At 38.2% G+C, this 27,719-nt stretch overlaps 1 protein-coding gene across 2 annotated transcripts in view; it reads right to left on the minus strand.

The window, feature by feature from the left end:
- The window catches only part of plxna4 (plexin A4), a 1,034,568-nt gene that overhangs the window by 377,758 nt on the left and 629,091 nt on the right, over window positions 1-27,719 (minus strand). For both annotated transcript variants that reach the window (XM_051928179.1, XM_028814360.2), the window contains exons 11-12: window positions 17,981-18,077; window positions 8,694-8,884 (exon numbers count right to left, since the gene is read on the minus strand). In XM_051928179.1, coding sequence (XP_051784139.1) covers window positions 8,694-8,884; window positions 17,981-18,077 — 288 coding nt within the window. The remainder of the gene's footprint in view (window positions 1-8,693; window positions 8,885-17,980; window positions 18,078-27,719) is intronic.

The raw sequence follows: 27,719 nt of genomic DNA on the forward strand, positions 1-27,719 counted from the left end.
TCAACCCTCTGTGAAGACAGAGTCACCGCCAGGGGGCGCCCAGACGTGGTTGGAACCTTGGAGAGCAGCACTTCTGCCTCACCAAGAAGTGCTGCCGGACGAAATTCCAAGGGCACCCGGAGTGCTTCCAAGTGCCCTCCTGACACTTCCGCCACACCAGGAAGTGAGGTCAGACGGAGCACCTGGAGCCCATCCGAGTTATTATAAAGGGGGCTGCCTCCCTCCAGAAGCTGAGCCAGAGTTGGGAGGAAGGAGACGAAGCTTGTGAGGAGGGGAGTGAAGGTCAAAAGAAAAGAAGAAGAAGAGAAAGAGAAAGAGAGAAAGGAAGAGAGTTGGTGGACGAAGGCATTGTGGTGCTGTAAGGAAAATAAAGAAGTGTGTTTTGGACACTCTGGTGTCTGTCTGTCTGTGTCCAGGGGTATGCTTTCCACAGTGGATTGGCGATTCCAAATTGTGCTTGGTGTGTGTGTCATGCGGTGGGTTGGCACCTTGCCCGGGATTGGTTCTTGCCTTGCACCCTGTGTTGGCTGGGATTGGCTCCAGCAGACCCCCGTGACCCTGTGTTTGGATTCAGCGGGTTGGAAAATGGATGGATGGATGGATTTTTGTACTACTAATATTACTACTAATTATAATAATCAACCATTCTGTTTTATTTTGGTCTCCTTAGCATGTTTTTGGACTGGCATCTGCTCATGACCACCCCCTACAAACTATACACACACACGCGCAAAGTCCACCAAGGGACAAAGTCAGGGTCACCAGTCATCCCAATATGCATTGTAGGAGGAGAATGGGGAATAATTCATTACCCAGAATGGACGCTTTACAAGAACGCAGACAAAGTGGCCGGCGGGAGAGGAAAATACTTTTGTACCCAGCCGGTAGGATTTAATAAATGAACCAGCAGACGCCGAGAGCAGGGAGTTGTTCCACCCTTCATATGCCAGGTGGCAGTTATTCTCATACAGCAATTCAGTCAGAACAATCGCAGGGGTGCTTGGGAGATGGAGTCCAGAAATGCAGCCCTGAGTCCCTGGGGTGCTGTCCAGGAGGGAACTTCCTACTTTCTCCATGGCCCAGAAGTGCTTCCAGAAAAATACCACATGCAATTGGGAGCATGCCCAGATTTGGCTTTAAAAGCCAGCTGCCACACATGGACGAGTCAGAGTTGGGAGGTAGCAGGCAACACTCAGTAGGAGATAGAGAGGAGGAAGAATTGTTGAATTTACTTGTATTGTTTTTCTGGCTGATTACTGGAGAATTATGAAGAGGTGCTTGTGAGAATGAAAATATTCCTTTCTTTTATTCCCATACTGTGTTCTGTATTGCTGTGTCTGTGGTTTGAGGCTCTCGGCACCCACTTACAGTCACAGCATGTTTTTCAGATGTTGGGATAAAAACAGATATGGAAAAGCAACCAGCCTGGACACTTGTAGAATTTTTGAGCTCCACACAGGAATTCACCAGACCACGATTCTATTCCAACTTAATCTACTAGAGCTTTGAAGCAGCAGTGGTAGTCATTGTCATCATTCTGCCTGGTAATGTAAAGGTTAATCATTTATTACAATATTAAAGACATGTGATCTCTTGAAACTGACAAACAAATAATATGTGGAAATATATGCACATACATTCCATGCAAAATTTTCAATACCTTAAACTTGCAAAGGGTGAAGAATGGAGTGTGTAAGCCAGTCAGCAAATGACCCCATTAAGATTTTAGAATAATATTTACATTCTTTGCTCTCTTAAACTATTTGCGCTCTTTTCAGCAAATAAGGCCTTTAAATGTAAACCTGCTTTGACAGCTCATGATTCCAGCGCAATAAAGGACAAACGGTCAGAGCCAGCCATGTTCTTTAGTCAGATTGTGTTAAGTATTCACATTTTTTGTGTTTCCCAAGGAACTTACTTCCCTACAAATTACAAGACCCAATCTGTATTAATCTTATTGAGAGCAATTACTGAATGCACTGAGGTTAAACTTCTCTCAGTAGCTCTGAGCGGCCCCTGTCTCTGTATCTTTCACAGACACCACTAATCAACCACCATATATTTTAATAAGGTAAGAGGTGTCACAAGTTAGATTATTGAAAACCCTTACTCTGCTCTAATGTCTTTTTGCTATCCGTTTAGTAGAAAGTTCCTAGAGCGACCCAGTGAATTAAGGAGACACTCTTTTATGTATACACATGAGCGCACACACATTGGTACACAAATATTCAGTCAAGCTATATACATAAATAGAATAGGCTTTTAGAACAAAAACATTAAAGCTATTTGCAGCAATTTAGCATAAGATAATGGAACACCATTTTATTCCAATTAGTGCAGCATGTTTTTTGTTAAAGTAATTTTTAAAGCATCACGATGGAGGTGCATGGAGGTTAGTGCAGTCTATGCAGTAATTTCCCTTGTCATTCTTAAAAAGGCATTTGGAATCATGCAGATTTTATAGTTACAGCCCTTTACAGTACATTAAGGCACAAGGCCTTGTAACTAATGTGAGGTTTGTAAAATGTGGATGGATGACTTCTTGGAGAGCAGCCAACAAGAAACACTCACCTCCTGATCTTGACAGAACATTAGCTGCAATACACATGCAGCCTCCAGAGAATACAACTTTACTAATGGTTCACAAAATACTTTCAAGCAGAAGTCATTTTATATCATATCAAGCAATCGTATGGCCTTCTGAATGGGAGTTTTTGCCGATTTGTTTGGTCTGTATTTGGTGTAAGTTGTTAAGTTTAGATCTAGGGCAATGATACAAAGGGTTATATACTGAAAGTCGGCATCTGCAACATTAATACTCCCACACAGAAGCAGTGGCACAAGGACTTCCCCATGCTAACTTTATTGTTGCAATGGCATTCCTATTGCCTTATGGTTAACAAGCAACTACCACAATGCTACTGACAATCAGAGCAAAGAAAAGAAGAATGATTTTTGGAGGGAAATGATATTCAGTTGCATTCCACTGACTTGACCTATGTTGAGTGTTCATTTTCTTAGTGAGTGCTGCACTGGTTAGAACTGCCCAATCAATGGCTTCAATGGGATGTCACATTTTCTTACTGGTAATTCTGTTTTCCCCTCATATCCCATGTATCTGTCTCTAAATTGTAAATTAGCCCATTATAATAACTATGATGTTTGTTTCCTGACTTTTACTAGGACATGTTCTGTTACCTTATGATCCTAAAATTAGATCTATGTTGATGATGTAAACTGATGTATGGTTTACTCTACTCAGAAAGAGGGAAGAAGATGGAAGGTAACGAAAAAAGTAAGAGTTGGGTTTCAGAACGATAATGACTATTGGGATTTCCCTCTTTAATTGATTATTTCCTTCTTGTTTCTTCTTTCAGATTTTTGTTTTATTTTATGCTATTCCCTAGATAACATGTGCCCCTGCCTATCTAGTTTTATGATTTTTTTAAAAACAGAAATTGTTATAATTTCTGTAAAAAGTAAGAAAATTCATCTCTGCTTTTTCTGAATTCATATACATAACTTCGCTGAACAGAATGTCCTACATTCATGGCCAGATGCACAGCACTGTAGATGTAGACTTGTGTTTATTCTACCTCTTTGAGCTTTCCTTCTCCATCATTTTAGGCACAAGGAATATCACTCATTTTCAAAGCATGACAAATTCAGGCTATAGAGGTTGCTGAAGCATTTCTAAAAAGCTGGTAGACATTAGAGCTGCTCTCATGATCCTAATCACAACAGAGAGAAGATCCTGGATGGTATATATTTTTATATCACAGCCAAACCCATATTCTGAAAAATGACAGTAAGATGATACACTGCACCCTTTCTGCATTTTGATGACTTTAATTAGCAATTTAATGTAAGACATGGACAGAGTTTTGTTCTGTTATAGAAAATTATAAAAATAACTAGTTTGTGACTTTATGCAATTATTCTTCAGGCAATGTGCAGAATCAGAAACAGTACTACAATGAAACACTTTTAGCATGTATTGTATTGCATGCAGTTATGATCACCATCTTTTGAAAATATAGCTGCACAATAAATTAAAAAAATGTGCAAGTTGTCTCACTTTTGGGTTACAGGGTTTGGCTTTTTATAAAAGAATCTTTATAGTTTTTTATCTAAAAAAAAAAAATCCTTATATTAAAACAAATGATTAAATTAATCACTATGGTGAAGTGCTCACTTCAGGACACCAGTGAAACATCAGGAAGCACTTCTTGACTTCCACTTCCATGCATCCACTACAGAATTTCCAGAAGGAAGCACATAAAGGAAGCACATGGTGCAGTAAGAATTATGTTTCTGGACTTCTCTAGCGCCTTCAACACCATCCAACCTCTGCTCCTCAGGGACAAGCTGACAGAGATGGGAGTAGATTCATACCTGGTAGCATGGATCGTGGACTATCTTACAGACAGACCTCAGTATGTGCGTCTTGGGAACTGCAGGTCTGACATTGTGGTGAGCAGCACAGGAGCGCCGCAGGGGACTGTACTTTCTCCGGTCCTGTTCAGCCTATGTACATTGGACTTCCAATACAACTCAGAGTCCTGCCATGTGCAAAAGTTCGCTGACGACACTGCTATTGTGGGCTGCATCAGAAGTGGGCAGGAGGAGGAGTATAGGAACCTAATCAAGGACTTTGTTAAATGGGGCGACTCAAACCACATACACCTGAACACCATCAAAACCAAGGAGCTGGTGGTGGATTTTAGGAGGACCAGGCACCTCATGGACCCCATGATCATCAGAGGTGACAGAGGTGTGCAGAGGGTGCAGACCTATAAATACCTGGGAGTGCAGCTGGATGATAAATTGGACTGGACTGCCAATACTGATGCTCTGTGCAAGAGAGGACAGAGCCGACTATACTTCCTTAGAAGGCTGGTGTCCTTCAAAATCTGTAATAAGATGCTGCAGAAGTTCTGTCAGACGGTTGTGGCGAGCGCCCTCTTCTACGTGGTGGTGTGCTGGGGAGGCAGCGTAAAGAAGAAGGACGCCTCACGCCTGGACAAACTGGTGAGGAAGGCAGGCTCTAATGTAGGCACGGAGCTGGACAGTTTGACATCCGTGGCAGAGCGATGGGCGCTGAGTAGGCTCCTGTCAATAATGGAGAATCCACTGCATCCACTAAACAGTATCATCTCCAGACAGAAGAGCAGCTTCAGCGACAGACTGCTGTCACTGTCCTGCTCCACTGACAGACTGAGGAGATTGTTCCTCCCTCACACTATGTGACTCTTCAATTCCACCCGGGGGGGGAGGGGGAGGGGGGGTAAACGTTAACATTATACAAAGTTACTGTCTGTTATATCTGCATTTGTATCACTCTTTAATTTAATATTGTTTTGATCAGTATGCTGCTGCTGGAGTATGTGAATTTCCCCTTGGGATTAATAAAGTATCTATCTATCTATCTATCTATCTATCTATCTATCTATCTATCTATCTATCTATCTATCTATCTATCTATCTATCTATCTATCTATCTATCTATCTATCTATCTATCTATCTATCTATCTATCTATCTATCTATCTATCTATCTATCAAATTGATGCAGTAGTGGGGAAATGCATCAGTCCGACCCCCAGATAAGCTAGAATGTCTGAGGTGGTCTTTTCTTATTTGCAAAGTGCTTAATGATCCCAATTTGATCTATGCTGAGAGCTGCAATGTTTCTTGACGATTTTATGCAACATGTTGTAATAGAAAACATTGCACTGCTAAGATGAGAAACTGAAGTCCTCTGGATGCTCAGGAGAAAAACAAACAAAAAAAATAGCTGACTAGCAAGTAGTGTTAATGAATATTAAATATGCTGTTGTTGAATTCCTTGCCAGGAAGACTGGTGTCCAAGAGGTATCACTAGTCATTGTGTCTTATCTTTGCATTATGGACTAGGTATCTCTTGGAGTCATACTACTGCTTAACAATAGATGCTGTCTCTGCAGACAAATGAGTCTTAGCTCATATGGTTTCTGCATATCATTGCCTTGTATTTCTATTCTTATACAGCATGGCAGACCATCCTAATCTGTCTTACCATAGACATGATCCCATGGGTAGTGAGCAGCTATCAGCATTTCAGCACACACGGAAACTGAACATGTATGTGTACAATAACAGACCTTTCCTACATTTGAGGACACTCTAGGCTCCTCTAGAGTACTCCTTAAGTTTTGCGGTTTAGCATTATTATTATTGTTACAAGGGGAAAAATCTGTTTATCCAGAGAACTACCCTTAATGATTTTCTTCCCCACACTGCTGTCACCTACTTCACACTGCAGTACTGAATCAGCATCTTCAATACTGCAGCACAGATAAACACTTTGCTTAAAATTAACAGCTGGCCTGCATGAGCTCAGTGCTCTGAATCTGCAAAATAGGAGTGGTATACAGTTTATCAATCAACGCTCACATTTTTTCGAATTCCCTAAAACCTGGATGGTATTAATTTTGTACAAAAAATGAATAATGTCTGATATTTTACTAAAACAGGAGGATTCAGGATTAAGGAATGTGACTGTGTATAAAAAGATGAAGGGCATTATCGCATACGAACCATTTCCTGTAAGGAGATGGCTTCTATACTATAAATACTATATAGCACACCCATGTTCTGTGGAAAAAAATGGAAATTTAGCTCTATTTATTGATAGACAGATAGATAGAGACACAGATACTTTACTGATCCCAAGGGGAAATTACAATGCTACAACTGAATACACATATTAGCAGTGTCAGATACATGCAAAAACTCCAGAGAATACACTAAAGTCTAAAGTGTAAAATTAATTAACATGTTTATAATGTTTTTAATGGCATATTCAAATGGAAGAAAAACATTTTCTAAACAGAAATCTATCTTTGCAAGGTATCATCTGGTTAGAAGATAGGCAGCTGGTAAAAACAGACATCCCATAGCACTCCCTGCAGTACAATGGGAGAATTAGCTAAATGTTAAACTTTATATATTTGGCTGATGCCTTTATCCAAAGCAACTTACAACACAATTGGTTACAGTTCTTTTGACTTTCCAATTGGAGCACAGGCAGGTCAAGTGACTTTCTCATGGTTACACGGTGTTAGTAGCAGGATTTGAACCCACAACCTCAGGGTTTGAAGTTCAAAGCCTTAACCACTATGCCACGCTACCTTAAACCTAACTTAGGTGTTCAGAAGTGACTAGGGTGTTACACACAGGCTGTAACAATGCTGTCAAACTTTTTCATTCTGCGGTTGCCTCTAGAGAGTCTATGCTTAGTCCTCAGAGCAGAGTCAGCCCTCCTGGTTAACCTGTTAAGTCTGTTGACATCTTCTGTTCTCACATAAGCAAAAGCCACACTCAGTCACAATGGACAAACTTAAAAACCTGGCATTTAATTTTACAGCATGTCCCTAGACTGCAGGTATCCACTGCTGTGCCAGAACAAAACTTATGATAAGAAAACTCCACAACTTTTCTTTGAAGGCACACCAAGTAGGAATCAGAACTTTGGGGCTACGTAATGCACCAATATGCTTCTCCAGATGATGTTATTTAACTTTTACTTTAAGAAATTTACAGCGCTTTAAGTGCTCGTATTTAAGGCTAAAACATTTGATATTGTTTTAATTAAAACACAACAAAAGAAAATCTTGTATTTAGTTTGTATTTCCTGAACTTTGTGCTTGTAGGCTGTTGGGTCATGAAGCCTACAAAAAAATGCAATGATATAAAACAGACATACTACTGTTGAGTCGCCTGTCAAAGAAGATGCACATGGTTAGTCGTCTGTTGAAATCCATATTAATGGCTCATTTATCCTTTGCTTCTCCCTAATCTGTGATTCCATTACAGCACCTTTCTCACGCAGGATTATCTACCAGTAGATTCGTACATCTGTGCTTTTAAAGCATTTACTTCGGCTAGCACCATAAGGTCAAATCTTTTTAAATACTAATGTGCATATTCTATTTCAGTGTGTTGATATACGGTATTTTGCTCACTAAAAAGCTCTGATTTGATATGCATTTTAAAATTTGTGTTTTCATGTAAACAAGCATTTGACTTATGATACGAGTGGTTTTATTTTAAACTGAAATGAGCTTAACTCTTATGCATTCTATTACTGAACCTCACCAGAAAGTGTTACCGTTCTTTGCATTTTGTTCAACTGGACTCGTAGATGACTCTGCAGGCAGGGATGGAGATAAGCAAACTTCCCAGACATTGAATGATGAGTGCTATAAATAAAAGTACCCCACCATGCAGCCAATTTCTTTGGCATCACTAAGAAAGTGATGCTCAAAAGCTGGTGACTGCCCTATGAGCACAGAATCTTAGGGAAGACACTGAGTCATTTGAGTTAATGAGTAATGTCATTGCATGTCATCAGCATTTAAACGGTGAGAAAGGTCACTGCTCATCAAAATATATGTTCTGTCACTGCTTCAACTAATATATGTTTTGTCAACTCCTTAGAATGACCTTTACTGTATCTAAAATATCAGCTTCTATGAGCTGATTGGCAGCTATTTGTTTCTTGCAAATTAAAGAAAGACTAATGATTGCAGACTTGGTACATTTATTGATATGTTTCACAATGAAACATGACATGTGAGACAAAAACTTTAGTAAATACCATTAACATTTCTTAATATATCTGGAAAATATTTATGCTGTTATTAGACTTACTTCTGTAATTTTGGGGTTGGTGCACTTAGTGTTGATCCCTGAATGCTCCAGCCACTGGTTCTCTGGTTGAGGGCAGTGCTGTTTCAGGGTACAGCTGTCCTCTCCTTTGCACCAGCCACAGCCAAAGTGGGAGTCTGCCTTTAGGCACAAACCACAGCTCTCCCGCATGGCCCCACATTTATAAAGGTGTACTGAAGGGAAAAAAAGATACACAAAATTATTTTATTATTTGATATTAAACATAAATAATAACAAAATGAGATAAGGAAACCTTGGAAAATCCACTAGCAAAATATAGTTCCATTTTTTTAAAATAAAAGAAGCATGTATAGATTATCATTATATTTCAAGTGATACAGAAAAAAAACATAATATGTAGAGGATATAAAATTGACATATCCAAAATAAATAAATAAATAGTGTGGTTGTAGGAAAGAAAAGGAAACAGATTTTTTGGGACAATCATCACGTTTATGTTAGAAAGGGAGGGCTGGGGTTTTTCTTGAGTTTAATTTCTATACTGAACCCGAAGTGGGCTGGAAACAAAAGAAAACAGCCTGAAGATAAATTCTCAAAAAACTATGCAAACGCTGACTAAAGTTAAATTAATGAATGGTGTAGTAGCTAAACCTTTTCAGATAATTTCACTGAATACTGTACACTTTGTACTTGCTTTAGCAACTTTTTTTCTCGATTTGCTTTCTATGTGCTGGCAATTGGTCTATAGTGGAATAAAGAGGGGAAATCATAAAGACCTGTAGCAGGATGCGTTACCTGCTAATAAACCAGGATGTTACATTTCAATTAGAGTACACATTTTAATAAACATAGTCAATGTCAGTATCAGTGCTTTTATCACCGAGTACTAAATCCATCATTTAGACTATGCCAGTGCAGTGGATGCCAGGCTCCTGAAACTATGCCAACTGTGAATATGGTGTTTCCATGCAATTCAGATACAAATGCAAATCCTTGAAAAAAATGCACCTTAGTTGCACATATTAACAAACTGGAACCTCTGTGTTACCAAATATAATTCTGATTTTTGTGGGTATGCCTTCAGGCATTAAATGCATGAATATTAAATACATATATTTATTTAAGATTAGGACAGTTTAACATATAACCATTTTTGTGTTATATTCTGACTTTTTCTATGAATTAATGTAATCAAGACAATGGATGGGTTAACTAAAATAAATAGACAGACAGACAGACAGACAGACAGACAGACAGACAGACAGACAGACAGACAGACAGATAGATAGATAGATAGATAGATAGATAGATAGATAGATAGATAGATAGATAGATAGATAGATAGATAGATAGATAGATGCACACTAATATATAACAAATGTGCAAAATGACAGAATGAAGGATCAAACTTTTTTCTAGATAAATACAAGGACAGTTTGAGTTTCTCTTATAGTCCTTCATCATTTTTCCTACTACAGGCGCCACAGGAGACACCACTAAAGCAACAAACACAAAGGTGTTTTCACCCTAGAGTGATCCTTGTCCCACTAGTCAGCGTCCTTCTCTCTCTCATAGTTTTGTGTGTCTCTTCCACCCTTGCTTCTCACTCTTTTATTTCCAGCTCCATGTGCCTTTCCAGGCTCTTCTACAACTGTAAGCCCCCTCCTCAAAGCCAAGCAAAGCCACCCTTCCTTCTCCAAATGATGTCCTCTGTGAACACTGGGTACCTAGAAACCTTTAAGTCAGTTATTTATGCTTTTATTGCATTGTCACATTATAATGGGAGTTACCTTATAAATTATCGTATTGTGTACTTATTCACCCCATTTATATATCTCTCTTTTATAAAAAAAAAATCCTGCAGAGAAACAGTAGGGCATTGAGAAGTGATCTTCACGTTAAAATCATGCAAGACACTTAAAAAACCCGCAAGGCTAAAGAGATTGGCCAGGGAGCGTCTCGCGGGGACCTTAAACATGAGACTTTGTGCCAAGAGATTGACCCAGGACCGCCTCACATGACATAGAACATGAGATTCTTGCAAGACACACCCTACTTAAAACCAAATAAGAGCACGGGCAGCAACACACTCAGTCGTGTTTTGGCTTTGAGCACACACAGATCCAGAGCTCTCAGCGCATATAAAGCATATAAGGACAATACGTTATAGATGAAATGTAGACGACTAAGCGAAGAGGAAAGCAGTGTGGAGAAAACAGACTCAAAAGCGTTGGAGAGACAAAAAAAAAAAGAATAATCTAGGTGCAAATTCAGAAAATAAGGAAAGTAATTATCAACCTGGAACAAGTGGAATTGAAAAAAAAGCACGTCCAATCCGGACGTTGGCGCTATACACATGCAGAGCAGGTTAGAGATTATGAAAGCAATGGAATTTGAAAGGCTCAAAAAACAAAACGTATGCGCGATAGACATGTAGAGAAAGTTAAAGAATGTGAAAGTAGGAAAATTAGGAAGTATAAAAAAGAAAGTAAAGATCGCAGTAGCGCAAACAAATGGAAATTATTACTCGAAAAAGGGAAAATAATCACCACGGACCAGATGTCATTGAAACAAAAGCAGGAAAAAGCGAGGTCAGAAATAAAAGACAGAGTAGAAAGAAATTAAAAAACAAGGGGGCCAAACACATGCAGAGCAGGTTAGAGATAATGAAAACTGGAATTCAAAAGCCTCAAAAAAAACGTAGGTGCGAAACACATACAGAATATAAAAGCAGAAAAATACGACTATCAAAACAAAGAAAGTAAACATTGCATTAGTGCAAAGAAAGAGAAATTATTACTCGGAGAAATAACGAAAAGGCGAATAGAGATCGAATATATGGACATAGGTGATATGTTAGAAGTATGTAAATATTGTAAGGCTTTGAAGTTTAAGTCAAGAGAATTTCAAAAACGGAGTTTACCTCACATGCATTTATTGGTTACTTTGTAAAAAAAAAATGATTAACTGCTGATGATGTAGATCATTTTATCTGTGCTGAAATTCCAAACAGAGAAACCTATCCTGAATTATGGTACAAAGTCATTAAACACATGTCTCACTGACCTCATTTAAAAGATTCAGCATATTGGGACTCGAAAGATTCCAAATATTGTTTTTACAGAAGTTCAGAAATAAAAGTGAAACTAATGAAATAGCAACAATTCAAAGAAAAAAAAATCTTAAAGTGTGTATCCGGAAAACAAAAACGGGGGTTGGCAAGCACAGCGAGCAGGGGGCGAAGCCCCCTAGTTTAGGTATAAAATGAAAAAATGCTTTGAAAATAATTGCCTCATTATTTAAGAAATTTGGAATCTAACATCACACATTTTGACATTGCTTTGCAATGATGCCTATGCTTAATTTAGCATTTCTAATGTTGCTATGTGTTTGAAAAGTTTTAGAGATGATTACACATTTTTTAGAATATTGCTCTTCAATACATGCTGTTTTGCATGGCATTCCACATACTCCCATGCAACGTTTACTCAATCAAACTTCACACTTGAAATTATAATGTGACTATATGGTCTTGTATATAGTAACACTAAAGGTTATAACATCTCAGTTCATGATTGGAATGGGGCATACAGGAACGTTTGTAAATTACTTTACACGTTAAAGCCTTATCTTTTGTAGTCATTACAATATATTTTATTCATTCATTTTCTAAATATACTTCTTTCAATAAAGGGAAGCAAGCAGACAAAACTATCCCTTCAGTGATAACTCACACAAACATTTGGTGAACATGCAAACTCCAAAGACATAACCAAATGTTACAAGTAAAACAACTATTGTTAATTAAACATCAATTAAACCCACAGACATTTTAGCAAGCCATCGTGATTTCTTTCATAACCAGTTGCTTAAAGATGTTAGATAAGCCATCTACTCTGTGTCACCGTGAGCAAGTAGTCCAATTTTTAAAAGTAATTGTGCAAAAGCTTACAAATCCAACTATAGTGGGCTTCATTAAACTGGTGTTTGAGCAGGATGAGCCTGAAAGAAGATATCCATTACAGGGTTTGAGATGGGGAAGCTTAAGGTTAACATACTGTACAAGGAGAATACTACTGTACAATTTAGTCACACTATAGCAATGCCAGCTGAAGCTGGCTGGGTGCCTGAGGCATGATGCCGAGAGTTGCTTGTTTCACTTCCTCGCATGTCTGAAAACAAATTTTAAATACCAGGTACCCTGCAACCATTAATTTATCATGCTGAACATTAACATGGACAGCCATCTCTAAAGATTTTAAAACAAATTATAATTGTCATCATTACAGTAGACCTCACGCAGAAAGTACAATCTCCATGTTTTGCCAAAAAAAAAAACCAACATTAAAATGACAAATAATAGGGTTTAATTATTATGTCACAATGAACGTAATCTTTATCTTTGAGCATATAGCAGATAAAAACACAGCAAGAAGTATCTGAAGAGTAACATGCTATTTTCCATTTGATTAAACACAGTTCCGTAATGGTCTCATCAGTCTATGTTTCTCTGAACAAAATTGCCATTATTTGTGCTGGCTTCTGGAAAGCTACTGCTAGAATGACACAATCTAGTGTTATCTTCTCTATACGCTTGCTTGAAGGAAGCCAAGAGGACAGAGTACTAAGTTACTAAGTTGTGTTATTTTTGTTAAAGAGAAAACACTTCACAAGATCTCTTTATATTTTGTACATCCATTTTATCATGAAAGAATGTAAAATAAAAAGAAAAGCATTAGAATTCTCCTTATCCCTTCACTTTTATGTGCATGGATAAAAGATGTAAAAAGAACTGTACAATCATTCCTTCAATAAAGACAGGAAAATAACAGCAGATGGTGCTGTACAGTTTTTCCACTACACATTGCACCTATTGATTGTGTCAGACAAAATGATGTTTACTAGCTGGAAGCCTCAAATATTAAGAGAAAAGCCGTGCTAGAATGCTGATTACATTAATACTAATATTAGAATAAAATGTTACAATAATGCATTATATTTAGAAGAATACAGTACATTAAAAGTATTGCATTTTTTTATTTCAAAAATGTCACATTTGATATAGTGATATGCTATCTTCACAAATGTAGTGGAATATCTAGCCATCCATTTTATGTAGCCACATATGGGTAATGAAGACAACAGTGAGTGCAAATGAGGAACCAACTCTCCAGGGGGGTTTCAATATATTGTGGGCTACATTCATTCATTCACACCCCATTGCTGACCAGGCTCTTTTAGTCACCAGTCAAGCAAACCTTTAGGACATCGGAAGAAAAAAGGAATATCCAGAGGAAAACTGGGACTCTAACACAGTTGCCTGCTATACCACCATGCCCCTGAAATCAATCAGCTTTCTGTCTTATTGAATCTGATATTCTGATACACTCAGAAATTTTTAAAAGTTGCATTTGCATCAGAATCTCTGCTGATTCATCAAGGCAACTACTACTACTGCTACCAGGGAACTGCTTCTACACTCTTTGTTTCCTTTAGATATTTTATTTGTTTTTATTTATTTACTTCAATGACAGTGTAAAGCTGACATAAAGTCTTGAGTTTTCCACTGTGATGGATAGCCGGCAGTTCAGTCCGACCGAGACGTCCATAAAAGAAAAGAATGGAAGAAGGCAGCCTTTTCAGGATACTGCCTCCCATGGGACACTAGGTGGCAGCTCCCCTGGACGGCAACAGGTCCCCGGATTCCCTTAAAGCATCCTGGGATGTAGAGTCCGTTTCCTAAGCCCTGTTGGGTGCCGTGGGTGCCGCCAGGGGGAGCTCATAAAGAACCTGGGGACTATTACTCTTACGACAACCCAAAAGTACTTTGGAGTCACGAGGACGAAAGCCTGCAGTACTTCCGGCCTACTTGAAAAGGATGATGTGGCGTTTGACCCAGAGAAGGAACACTTCCAGGTCATGGACTATTTAAAGGACTTTGGGAATCCCAGCAAAGGGAGCCGGAGTTGGGTGGTGGAGTGACGGAGCTGCTGGAAGGAGTGGAGGATTGATTATTGTATTGATTATTGTTTATTATTATAAGTATTGGAGAATTGTGGAGTGTGTGGTGCTTTGTGCACTGTAATGAAGAATTTATTAAAAAAAAATCTTCTTGGTGCTTTTAAACGTGTCCTGGATGTCTGTCTGGTGGGTTTCATGGGGCAACAGCGCCTCTAGCGTCCACACCACATACTATAAATATTCATTCATCATTAATCCAGGGCCTTTCCTTGCAGTCAGCCACTGATTCGGGTCAGTTTACAGTTACCAAATTAACCTAACATGCTTATCTTAAGGATGTGGGAAGAAATTAGAACATTAGGACAACCCCCCTGGAGAATGTGCAAATAAACAATGACCATGTTGAGAACTGAACTGTGATACAGGCAGCTACTAGACAGCACTGCTAACCACTTTGCCACTCTGCTGCCCTATTTAGAATATACATTTGAAAATGAAAATGCAGTCAAAATAAAGTTGCTAAATCTCAGGAGTGAGGACCACTTATTCCCATGCATATAGTATATAGGGAGACAGTAATACAAGCCACTTATTAATAATCAGGCTTCCTACCACATTTAACAGCTTCCATACCATTACAGGAGATTCATTATGGGAGGACTGCTTTGTTTTACATACACTTTTGCTTAGTTCTTGCTGCACTGGAATATTAGAAACATTGCGACAAAAACAGGCCATTCAGCCTGATAAGCTCATCCATCCTATTCACCAAGGTTATCCAAAATAAAATCAAGTTGAGATATTAAAGTCAATAAAGTCCTACTCTTTGCCACATTTCTTATTAATTTATTCCATGCATAATGTGGTCCTTTGTGTGAAGAAAATCTTTCCTACATGTGTGCAAAATTTGGCTTAACAGTAGTCATATAATGTGTCCATTTTGCAGTTGACCACTTCAGTTGGGACTTGTTAGGCTCTGTATCCCTTTGCGCTCAACAGGATAACTACTGCCTGTTCTGACCCTATCATCTAACCCTAGGACTAACTGTACTGTTAATTATGCTTTTAGTTTTCTCCTTTGAAAATCTTTTTTCAGTTTCCTGTTAATTTAGTATATTTAAACACTAAATATGTCTTTTAAATATAATGGTTTTTATGAGAAGCCTTAACTGCGGTGGGTTGGCACCCTGCCCGGGATTGGTTCCTGCCTTGTGCCCTGTGTTGGCTGGGATTGGCTCCAGCAGACCCCCGTGACCCTGTGTTCAGATTCAGCGGGTTGGAAAATGGATGGATGAGAAGCCTTAAGTGCATATAATGAAGAAGAGCAATAGTAACAATACATAGAAGTCTTGTAGACGTTTGCATAATTTTCCATTGTTCATGGAACATGTGCTGAGGATGCTGAGTATATTGGGAAAAGGATGCTAAGGATAGAGCTGCCAGGGAAGAGGAAAAGAGGAAGGCCCAAGAGAAGGTTTATGGATGTGGTGAGAAAGGACATGCAGGGGATGGGTGTAACAGAGGAAGATGCAGAGGGCAGAAAGATATGGAAGGAGATGATCCGCTGTGGCAACCCCTAACAGGAGCAGCCGAAAGAAGAAGAATAACAAGAAGAAGGAACAACAGCCTTTCTAATGTAAAGAAGGAATATGTTTCCTTGCTACTGCATAACAAAAGGAAGAGGCAACTACATAACATGGGGAACAGTGTCACCTCAAACTGTTTTTATTGAGATTCAGTTCTAGACAAGTGTAATTTCTGTTCATGTTCTCCCCATATTCAAATAAGCTTCCTCCAAAATTTCAAAGATATGCAGTGACATGAAATTTGTTCTGGTCAGTCATAAACAGGAGTATGTTGTGTGATGTATTTGAATGTCACCCACAGCTATTTGCTGCCCTTTACCTGTTTTGGTTGGGTTGTCTTATGATCCTCTCATCAAAGGGAAAGGAGGTCCCTATTTATAATATGAGAGACGTCACTACAGTATATAAAGTGGAGGAGCACAGGCAAAATATTCCTACCCATCACAATAAAACAGAACTCACTATTAGAGGCTCAGTGCATCTCATTGTTATAGTCCTCATCAAGTCATAAAATATAATTGGTAGCATCTGCACAGCTTTTTGCAATGCAGCAGCTGCTGTAGGCAGCACATTTTTTGGCAAACCCTGCTCTGAAAAGTAGTGTAAATGTGCAGGCAAGTCTAAATTATCATGATCATTTTGCACCATTCCTCAGAAAAAGCTGGCGCATGAATACAGCTCGGTAAATGTTTGTCACTCTTTACCTAAAAGAGCCTACTTAGTTATGTTTCACAAAAAGATCTGAAGTTAACAACAACACGTAGTTATGGGTTAACAGTCTACAATATATGTCATGTTTTTATCACTTCTAGATCTCTGGATTTTTTTTTACAGCAGTAGAAGCATATTCACCCCTTTGGCCTTATCACCAGCTCATACCAATGATGTTTGCTGCTGGATATGATGTAGTCTTAAGTAGCTTCAGTATTTATATATCTGAGGTCTTACTTCTTTCCTTCAAAAAGAATTCTGCACAGGTGAGGATGAACTTAGGAACATCAGGATCTCGGTCAGGGTGGAGGTGATCCTGAGAATGACCAAGAGTTTAGTATAGAGGCAGCAGTATTGTTTCGGATTGTAGAGATGATTTGGGAATCAGTTGGCACACTTCAGATTTTGAAGGGGTCACCTGAAGGATCATGTCTGTCATCTGCCTGGTAAGAATCTACAAATGGCATCGGAGGAACTAGTGACTATCAAAAGGTAAAGGGACATCTGCCCTGCCCTGCTTGACCAGCTCTCTCCAGAAGAGGTGGCACAGAAAAGGAGATGAAATTAGTATGTTTGCATTAATTAACAAAAAGGGTATACTTTTCTTTTATACTAATCGATAATAATTTCGATCTATATATAAACATGTTGCGTACACTGCATTAGTCTTGTGTAATTTGTCCTTAATAAGGATATTGTGAGAAGACAATGTTTCATTTGATGATGTTGCTAATTGAAAATTCTCTGTGTGCTTATGTGTTTCAACCTGTGTGAAGGGTGTCTTTTGTGGATCTAAATGTTTATCTGGTTTGTCTACTCATGCAAGAAAACGGCTTCATATACTCAGTAGTAGCAAATGACTTCTCCATGGCAATTAACTGGGAAGGAATAAAATAAATATAAAGAGACAAGTTTTAATGATACACTGATAAAGAAAAGGAGGCTAACGTGAAGGTTGACAAACTGATTTTTTCTGCTCTGTTAGCTGTGGAATGTTATGGCTCGTTTCTATGGTTACCTGTTCCAAGGACACACTGAAGCACATCTTACCTTTGTTATCGGCTGGGTTGTCAATGCTGAAGTCACCATTCCACACCACCATTAGATCTACTGGGAGGCTGTTAATCTCCATTCCTTCATAGAAGTACTGCAAAATAGCAGGAAAAATGATTAAGAAAAAAAACCAGATAAAAAGCAGGAATGCTTCAAAACTTCTAGTAACTCAAAAAAGCTGCCCTGACAATTGAATTATTAACATTTGACAGATGCTCTTCTAAAACAATGTAAATAAGACAATCAGGCTAATAAATATGCATGACCTGGATAATTTGTTACAAAAAAGAACTTTCATAATGACGAGCCGACATATAATGAGCTTGGTTAACATCCACCCCATCCTCTGTACTCTAGATCCGAGATGCAGCTGGATTTTGATTAAATTTCCCACGTGCATAGGGAAAAGAGCAGAGAATAATAACGAAGGCTGCAGAGCAACTTGTACCTCATTCAACATTGCTAGCACAGAGGCAGCACTGCAGAAGAATCCTCTTGAGTCAAACCATTAGAGGACTAAGCAAGATACTTGAGTTTTTAAGAAGAGAGACAGATGCCTCCTAAAATGTCACGGGAAGGAAATGCACCAACTTGCCAGCTTGCAGCTGATTTAATGTGCAAGATGTTCAGGGGTACTATGTTGTGAAGCATCCTTTTCCTTTTCAGAGCTATAAAAGCTGTAATATGCTAAATAAAGAATTTACAGTTTAAAATGACACCTCCCACATTTAATTTTCCATGTTGCCTAGTTTATTGTCTAATGCCATTGATCATGTGATCCAGACATGCTGGGTGCATTTTGCTTATTATATAAGTAAACAATTATATTGAAGCAAAAACTTAAAACTGCATTAAATACTACATATCCTAAGTCAAATATTTATAATGAGCCTTACAGGTTACACAAGTATACCTGGGCAGGACTGAGCCAAACGTCATCTATAGCAGGACTTGAATTCATTTCTAGTTATTTGTAGTGCAGACGTCTATATACAGGACATCCTGACTTGCATTACTGTATTATATTGAGTCCTAAGTAACTGTACAACAGTACAAAGTAAACTACAAACAAAATATTTCATTTTTTTTTTAAACAGAAAGGAATTTTTATAAGTGGTAAATCACCTCAACACTGAGGTTTGGGTGAAATGATTTCCCACAGCACATACTGTGCCCACCTGCACATAATTAATCATATTCTTAATCCTTAAAGCACTGTCATTGTATAATAAGCAGAAACTGCAAACGCCAGAGAAAGCTGATTCTGGGCTTTCCTTTTTGAGCTACAGTACAAAAGTAGAGAACAGCATTGAAGCTTATTTATTCAAAAAGCTTTGTTGCAGCAACTACATGGCTATTGTACATCACTTCACTTGTAACTTACAGATCTACAAATTACCTTCACAAGGTTGGTTAGCAACAGAAATTGTATTTGGCGTGACAGAACTCAGGAAATCTGCTGTTAGGTTTTAGCCCAATATTTAAGACTGGGTCTGTTGATTCTAATTAGACACTACAGACTCCCTTAAATGTTGTGCTTTTTTGTAGGTTTTATTATAATATAGAGTATTGTACTTTATACAAATGATTTAAGGAATTTAAGGAAAGAGAGTGAAATAGTTATTATTGTGAATCTGGTCTCCTTGTCTTAAAAGATAAGAAACAAGTCAAAGTTGTCTCTTCACAAACATGGTGTACTATATATGAATTTGCCACATGAAATTGTGTTTCAAAGTCCAGCAATTTCTATAAATTTAAAAAATTATCTATGCCTGTACTGGCGCTTTACAATGGTGGCCATGGGGCACTAAGCACATCTGGAAAATAAAAGCCTAAAATTTACCAAAAATGTCCTCTGTGTGTTTCGATTATAAATAAAAAAAACATGTCTTCCATGTTTCTGATGTATACTTGTGATGATAAAAGGTGATCTGAAAACAATAATTTTATCACATATTCCTATTACTATTTTTCTTAAGGTAAGGAAACATCTTCATATTCACCTGTGTGAGTTCTCTCATCAAAACGGAAGTAAATTAAAACAAAACCAACCACTTATCTTTCAAGAGGAAACCACTTCCCAGGGGTATGAAATGAATGAATCTTATGATATTGGTGTTTTTGTTCAAAAATGACATTCAAGCTAATATAAGCTATTTTACAATGTGTGTGTAATTGCTAGACACAAGCTCAATACTCGATAGTTGTCTTGGCTTGAAAAATGGATGTATTTTTTAAGTTGTAAGGCTTTTCTTTACCCATTTTACTCATGACCCCTTACTTCCTATGGAAAATGCCAGTGTAAGCAAGATATTTTTTAAAATTTATACAAGATGCTGGACTTTGGAACACAATTTTGCAAATGCATACATACTGTGTTTGTGAAGGAATAACTTAAACTTGAAAAATACCAAACATCCTTAAATACTAGTGTAATAAAGCAAGCAAATAAATGCATTATCTAATATCTTTAAAATTTTTCACCCTTGAGAAAAGAAAAAACAAACCATTCTAAGTATGTAGAATGTTATGTTACTTTCTCAGAAAATACAGTCTCTGCTGTGCCTTCTTCAGCAGCTCCTTGGTGTTGGCGCTCCATGTCAGGTCTTCCTCCAGCTCAATGCCCAGAAACCTGAACACCAGGACCCTCTCCACACAGACCCCTCCAATGATGAGTGGCTGGATGTCAGTTTTGTTTTTTCTAAAGTCAATAACAAGCTCCTTTGTTTTTGTGGTGTTGAGGAGCAGTTATTGACTCTGCACCACTCTGACATCCGCTCCACCCCATCCCTGTATGCCTGCTCACCCTCCTTGCCCGAGATGAGTCTGACCACCGTCGTGTCATTCATGAACTTTATGATCTTGTTGCTATGGTGAGTGGGGACACAGTCATATGTGTAGAGGGTGTAGAGGAGCGACTGTGGCATCCCGGTGTTGAGGCTGAGAGCAATGGAGGTTTGGGGATCCAGCCTCACCCTCTGGAAGCAACCAGACAGGAAGTCCAGTATCCAACTGCAGGTGAGTGACGGAAGTCCCAGATCTGCCAGTTTGGACACCAGTCGTTGTGGGAGGATGGAGTTAAATGGTGAGCTGAAGTCCACAAAGAGCAGTCTGGTGTAACTCCCCTGCTGCTCCATGTGGGTCAGGGCAGCATGAAGGGCTGCAGCCACAGCGTCCTCCGTGGATCTCTTTGCTTTGTAAGCAAATTGAAATGGGTCCAGGTCTGCCTGGCAGGCAGGCGATGATATGACTCAGCACTAGTTTCTCAAAGCACTTCATGATGACAGATGTGAGTGCCACTGGGCGGAAATCATTCAGACTGTTTGTGGTAGATTTTTTCGGCAGTGGAACAATGATGGAGGACTTGAGGCAGGATGGGACAGTGGCCTAGGACAGGGACTGGTTGAAAATCCTAGTGATCTGTTCCTTCTATTAAGATATTGACATATTTTGGCACAACCGTCTACTTTCTTTTGTACCTTTAGATATCATAAATGTGTACTGGTCGGTGCAGCACTGATTTGTTTATACCACTGTCTGTCTTTGCACTGTCCTGCAATGTTTGCACATGCTTATATACATGCACTTTACATTGTATTGTGTAACTTTTTCTGTAGTCCCGTGTTCTATGTAGCAATGTGGTCCTGGAGGAACATGTTTTTTTTTCACTATGTATTGCGTTAACTGTACTGTATAAGGTTGAAATGACAATAAAAGCTACTTGACTTGACTTAAGCTGTTACTGAAAGCATCCTCGATTTTTCCATAATTGCCTGGGATGGCAGTACATCTGTGCACTAGAAACATAAACTGCAGTGTGTTTTTTGGACAGCAGAAAGGAATGTAGGTCTATAACTGGATTCGATTTTGGGACCTGTATACAGCACAGGTCAGGAAATGATTTGGAAATATAATCAAACACTACTGCGGTGGGTTGGCACCCTGCCCGGGATTGTTTCCTGCCTTGTGCCCTGTGTTGGCTGGGATTGGCTCCAGCAGACCCCCGTGACCCTGTGTTCAGATTCAGCGGGTTAGAAAATGGATGGATGGATGGATCAAACACTATACTCACCCAGGTAACTGTCTCTTTTGGTTATTACCATCAATAAAAAATTATTGTTCACTAAAAGTAAGAACTTCACAGAACATAAAGAGTTTCTGTCCTACTTCAGGCCCTATAGTTAAACACAGTCTCTGATTCATCTTTGTCTCTCTCTGATCTCTAGCTCCTCCACACAAACTAAATTATGTTAATTTTATGTAGATGTATTTGATTTATTACTGCGAGATAGTGGCATTCAAAATTGTCAAGTTGTGTTATATATATGTTTTGTGTAATATATCATTATTCACTACTACTACATATAATGTTGTGATGCTGTTAGGTATACTGGGATGTTTCACTTTATTATATGTAGGGATGAAATCCCTAACAGCTATGCTGTCTGGCAATAATGATTCAAATTTAAATTCAAGTACACTGTTGGAAGCAAACATATGTTTTTTGTTATACAGCACCTTTGGTATTGCTTTACAAATTAAGATACATAGCAAAATTGCACTTTTGTTTATAAATGGTTTTTACACTTGTAACGTCTTATGTGATTTGCTTAAGGTAACACAGTAGATAACACAATAGATCAGAAGTGTTAACTGAACCAGAAGCTTTGTGGTTTAGAGTCTAGCTCTTTAGTCACTACCTAATACAGAATCCTGGAGGATGCCTTAATTCCAACTTGTCAAGTCACAACCCTGCTTCAGCTGACTACAAACATCACACAGGTGTGGAATAATGCACAACAAAGTATGTAGACCCTCACTGACTAAATGCAACGTCATTCTCAAGTATACTATTCATCTAATGGGGCATAATCCACTTAATGTCTGCCTTGCTAAAAACCTTGCAGTCTTATTTAAGTCACCATTTATTGTAAAGCAGCTTTTTAATATACCCAACATATGTCAATTAAATTAAAAAATTCTAAATATATTATCGGCACGGTGGCGCAGTGGGTAGCGCTGCTGCCTCACAGTAAGGAGACCCGGGTTCGCTTCCCGGGTCCTCCCTGTGTGGAATTTGCATGTTCTCCCCATGTCTGCGTAGGTTTCCTCCGGGTGCTCTGGTTTCCTACCACAGTCCAAAGACATGCAGGTTAGGTGCATTGGCGATTCTAAATTGTCCCTAGTGTGTGTGTTTGCCCTGCGGTGGGCTGGTGCCCTACCTGGGGTTTGTGTCCTGCCTTGCGCCCTGTGTTGGCTGGGATTGGCTCCAGCAGACCCCCGTGACCCTGTAGTTAGGATATAGTGGTTTGGATAATGGATGGATGGATAAATATATTATGATAAGATAATATATCTTGCTCATATACCAATGACAAGGCAACAACTACACTTCCAGGTTACATCCATTCAAAAATATGCAATTGGTTAGCTGATCTTCCAGCCTCTGTTCCAAAGTGTAGGAAAACCTCAATGACACAAAAAAAATTCTGATGGATGATCTGTCACTGGTGATATTTCTAGGACTTTACAGAAGCACCAACAAGGCCAATATATTTGCTGTCATTAAGATTAATTGATAATAAATACGAAAACAGGGGATACGCCAATACAACAATTAATTGAAAACAACAATGTAGCATATCAAATGTTATGAGAAAGAGGAAGAGTTAAAATCAACAAACACTATAAAAAAGGCTTGCTTTTTGCTGTCTAGTATTCTTTTTTGAGCATGTTTAAAGTTAGTCTTTGAAGTGCAAAATCTGTTAGAGTTTATCTAGAATATTAATATAATTACAGAGAAAGAACAGCATGTAACTCTGTGACCCCGAGAACTACAGTTAACATAACATAAATACATATCAAAGTCAAGAAATTACTGTTTCATTACATGCATCCTAACAAAAACCCTTTGAAGTTTGTTGTTTTCTAAAAACTCAGTTTCTAATGATCTGCTCTCTGTGGACAATATATATACAGTAGCTTTTTTTGCAAAATGTGCCACAATAGACCAGTTTGAACTCAGTTTGTAAAGCATACTGTTGAGACAAATAAAGACATCCATAAAATGATAACCAACAGCAAATACACAAGTTCTTTTGCTTGTATTCATCTTGTTTTTTGATATTTCAGCTCCTAAATGACTAGAAAACCTGAGGCAAACCATTTCAAAAACTTTTCTTTCTGCATCCAACAGGTACATTATGTACTTAAAGTAGCAATTAAATTGGAACAATTACATTAATACCATAATAATTTTTGTGTTTCATTGTTTTTCTTTAAATGAATATGACCTTAAAACAAATACCGCAAAGGCCTAAATAAATAGGTTCATATTATGCTTTAGAAATGTACTGTATCCAGTTCTCAACTATGATTAAAATGTCACTTTTTTATAGTGGAATTATTATATACATATTTTACATACACACAGAGGCTTTTTTTAACTAAAGTTGATTTTTATTTATTGTACTTATTGCAGTTCCTAAAGATAGCACATTATCCTTTTCTGTTCACTTGAGGATAAAGCACCTGGTATATGGATTTTTTTTGTCCAACATTAATAATGATCCTAATGACAGAAAGTGCATTCTAAGCAAATGGAAAGTTCAAGTTGGGAGAAAAGTCCCTGTGCCCAAAATAGGGAGTTGAAAGAAACTTATAAATTACAGACCTAAATAAATAGCCTTTTTTAACAACCTTCTTTTAGAATCTAGAAGGTTTCAGCCTTCTGTGCCATAACTAAGGCATGTAAAAGAGTCGAATGATGTGTATATTTGAGCTGCTACATGAGACATTATCTCTGAATGTCTGGTAATCTGTTGTATAGTGCAGTTACATCCCAGAAGGCTCATCTATCTGATGGCTCTTGGCGAGGGTTAACTCACCCTTGCTACACATTTGAACAATTCCCTCACAGTAATTTGCAGGCAAATGTCTCATTTGTTTCTGTTGTTTTTATATTCTATCTTTAAGTGTACTAATGTATGCATCCAAGCTGTTGTGCATTCACTGATGTTCTGCTTATTAGTGATAACTGAGGTTTGGGCAAGGGAAATCAAGTGATTAACAGCAAGATGGATTAAATTTCATCAAGACTACCTACTTTTTCATTATAAGGGTCACAGAGGTGCTGTATCACTTTGTATTAGAAGAAGTTATTGCATACCACAAATGAGCAAAACTGTTTTTTATCTCCCATTCTCTCTCAAAAAATAATTATTTGCATATTTTCCACACAGTGTGAAAAATTATATAAGCAGCCTACTCAAAAAATGACATTATTCAAAATACATTTTCTAAGATTTATTGTAATGCATTTTATCAGATATTTGCATTACATAACCTATGCCTGGGAAACTATCCATTCTCTTCAAATATTAAACATAAAACCAATAAGCAAACTGGAAAATGTTCTCTTCTGCATCTTATCTAATCTATAGAAGGTCTTTTGGGGACCTAATTAATGTTGTATTTCGTAGGACCCAAAATACCATATACAGCTGTTTGTGAGCTGAAAGTGAATATCTGAATGACTACTCTGTACTTTTTAAATATAGATTTCGAAGAGTATTGAGTTTCAAAAAACAAATAGATAAAGTAAGATTCACAGAGGACACATTACCATGTTTACATTAACATGTCCTCACAGGTGGCGCAGTGGTAGTGCTGCTGCTTTGCAGTAAGGAGACTGTGGAAGATTGTGGGTTCGCTTCCTGGTTCCTCCCTGTGTGGATAGCGCTTTGAGTACTGAGAAAAGCGCTATATAAATGTAATGAATTATTATTATTAATGAATGAATTAACATCTTTCATTCAAAAGCATGCACCATTTGTACTTTGATACTCTGGAATAAATCATAACCTGGGGCCTCATGTATAACGCCGTGTATAGAACTCACACTATAACATGGTGTAAGCACAAAAGTGGGAATGTGCGTACGCACAAAAAAATCCAGATGCAGGAATCTGTGCGCACACAAACTTTCACGTTCTTCCACTACATAAATCCCGATCAGTGTGAAAAGTAACGCACGTGCACGCGCCTTCTGTCCCGCCCCAACTCCTCCCAGAATTATGCCTCTATTGAATATGCAAATCGATATAAATAGCCTTCTGTGAAAAGACAATGGGAAAAGCACGGGGAAAAATATAAGAATTTCAGCGAATACCAAGTGGAGGCAAAGGAAAAACGTACTATTTGTTGGTTTAAACAGTGGTATAATCAACAAAAGAAAGCTTAAATTCACAAAGTCACACAGTGCCCGAAATAAAAAAGAAGTTGTCACATATCAAAGTTGGCATGAAAAGGCGACTCGTAGCGAACCGTCTGAGTGTTATATGAAAGATTATTAGGGTACAGAGAAAAAAAATAGGCACACAGTGGGAAAAAAGCACGAAATGTCAACTTTAATCTCGAAATTTCCACTTTAATCACGTAGTTTATTTTGTCATTAAAGAAGAACATCATAAACTTCATCTTAAAATCGTTTATTTTACTAGTTTCTCAAGTAGCACGTTAAATGCTTTGTTCTGTATTTGATCTTCTATGTGCTCTATGTGTGTGAATCACTACGTGCTTCCGTTCTTTCTCTTTCTCCGACAGGATGCAGAATCCATTGCATTCATGATATTACAGCTCTCTGAATAATTAAAATACTGAGATGTATACGTGATATCTTTTTCATGATGATAGGAATGAAAGCATGTTATTAAACATGGGAACATGGTGGCGCAGTGATTGTTCATATCTCACACAAGAGGCTTGCTGCGCCATGTGCGACCTTCGATGAAATAATTTATTACAGAAGTACTTTCTCTTTCAAATGTACTAACCTCCAATTCCTGTCCTTACTTTTCTTTCTCCAAATACCCAATCGCCACACAATCAGCTCTGTAATAGACGTTAAGCCATCTGTAAGCTTAGAACGCCGATTCTTCAAAACTTTTAAGGAACATTGAAATATCTTCGTAGTACATGTTTCATTATTCTATCCGTCTATCCTTCCAGTGTCGCGTCAGCACCAGCGATAATACGGCGCAAGGCAGGAGCTATCCGTGAACTAGCTAGTGCTGCGGCACCATGTCCTCACATGTTTAATCATTAACAATACAGATTATTTAAATTAAGTTAAAGTTTTATCTGTATACTATAAGCAACATATTTTGCTGCATTTCATCTTAAAAATGATATCGTCATCATATGTGCTTTATAAAGTGCCGCAGGTTGTGCAATATTATAACTGTAGTGCAAGTTTGCAGTGGGGTAATTGTACTTATAAGTACAAACAGTTCTACAAGGAGCACTTGATGGACTGATTGAGTGCGTTTATAGTTCTTGGGATGAAACTGTTTCTGAAATGCGAGGTCCGTACAGGAAAGGCTTTGACGCGTTTTGCCGTGGCTGAGGTAGTGTGTGCCTGAAACTGTATACCGATAATTCTCTTTCCGATCAGCTGCTGCTGTGATTCCCCACTCAGATACAGTGATATAAATACTCCGAGTGGTGCAGTGAGAGTAATATGGAAAAAGATGATCCGCTGTGGCAACTCTTAACGGGAGCAGCTGAAAGAAGAAGAAGATGCAGTGAGTGTAACAACGCTAAAGCAGTTATGGTATTTGGAATACTATGGCTATTCCCTGGACCATTATATTGCTACAGGTTAATTACAATCAGATGCATTACACTAATAAACAATATGCAGTTAATTTCAGTGTATTTATAAAGCCGCGTCAGG

Source organism: Erpetoichthys calabaricus, chromosome 1, assembly GCF_900747795.2.
Source record: "Erpetoichthys calabaricus chromosome 1, fErpCal1.3, whole genome shotgun sequence".
NCBI classification, from domain to species: Eukaryota; Metazoa; Chordata; class Cladistia; order Polypteriformes; family Polypteridae; genus Erpetoichthys; species Erpetoichthys calabaricus.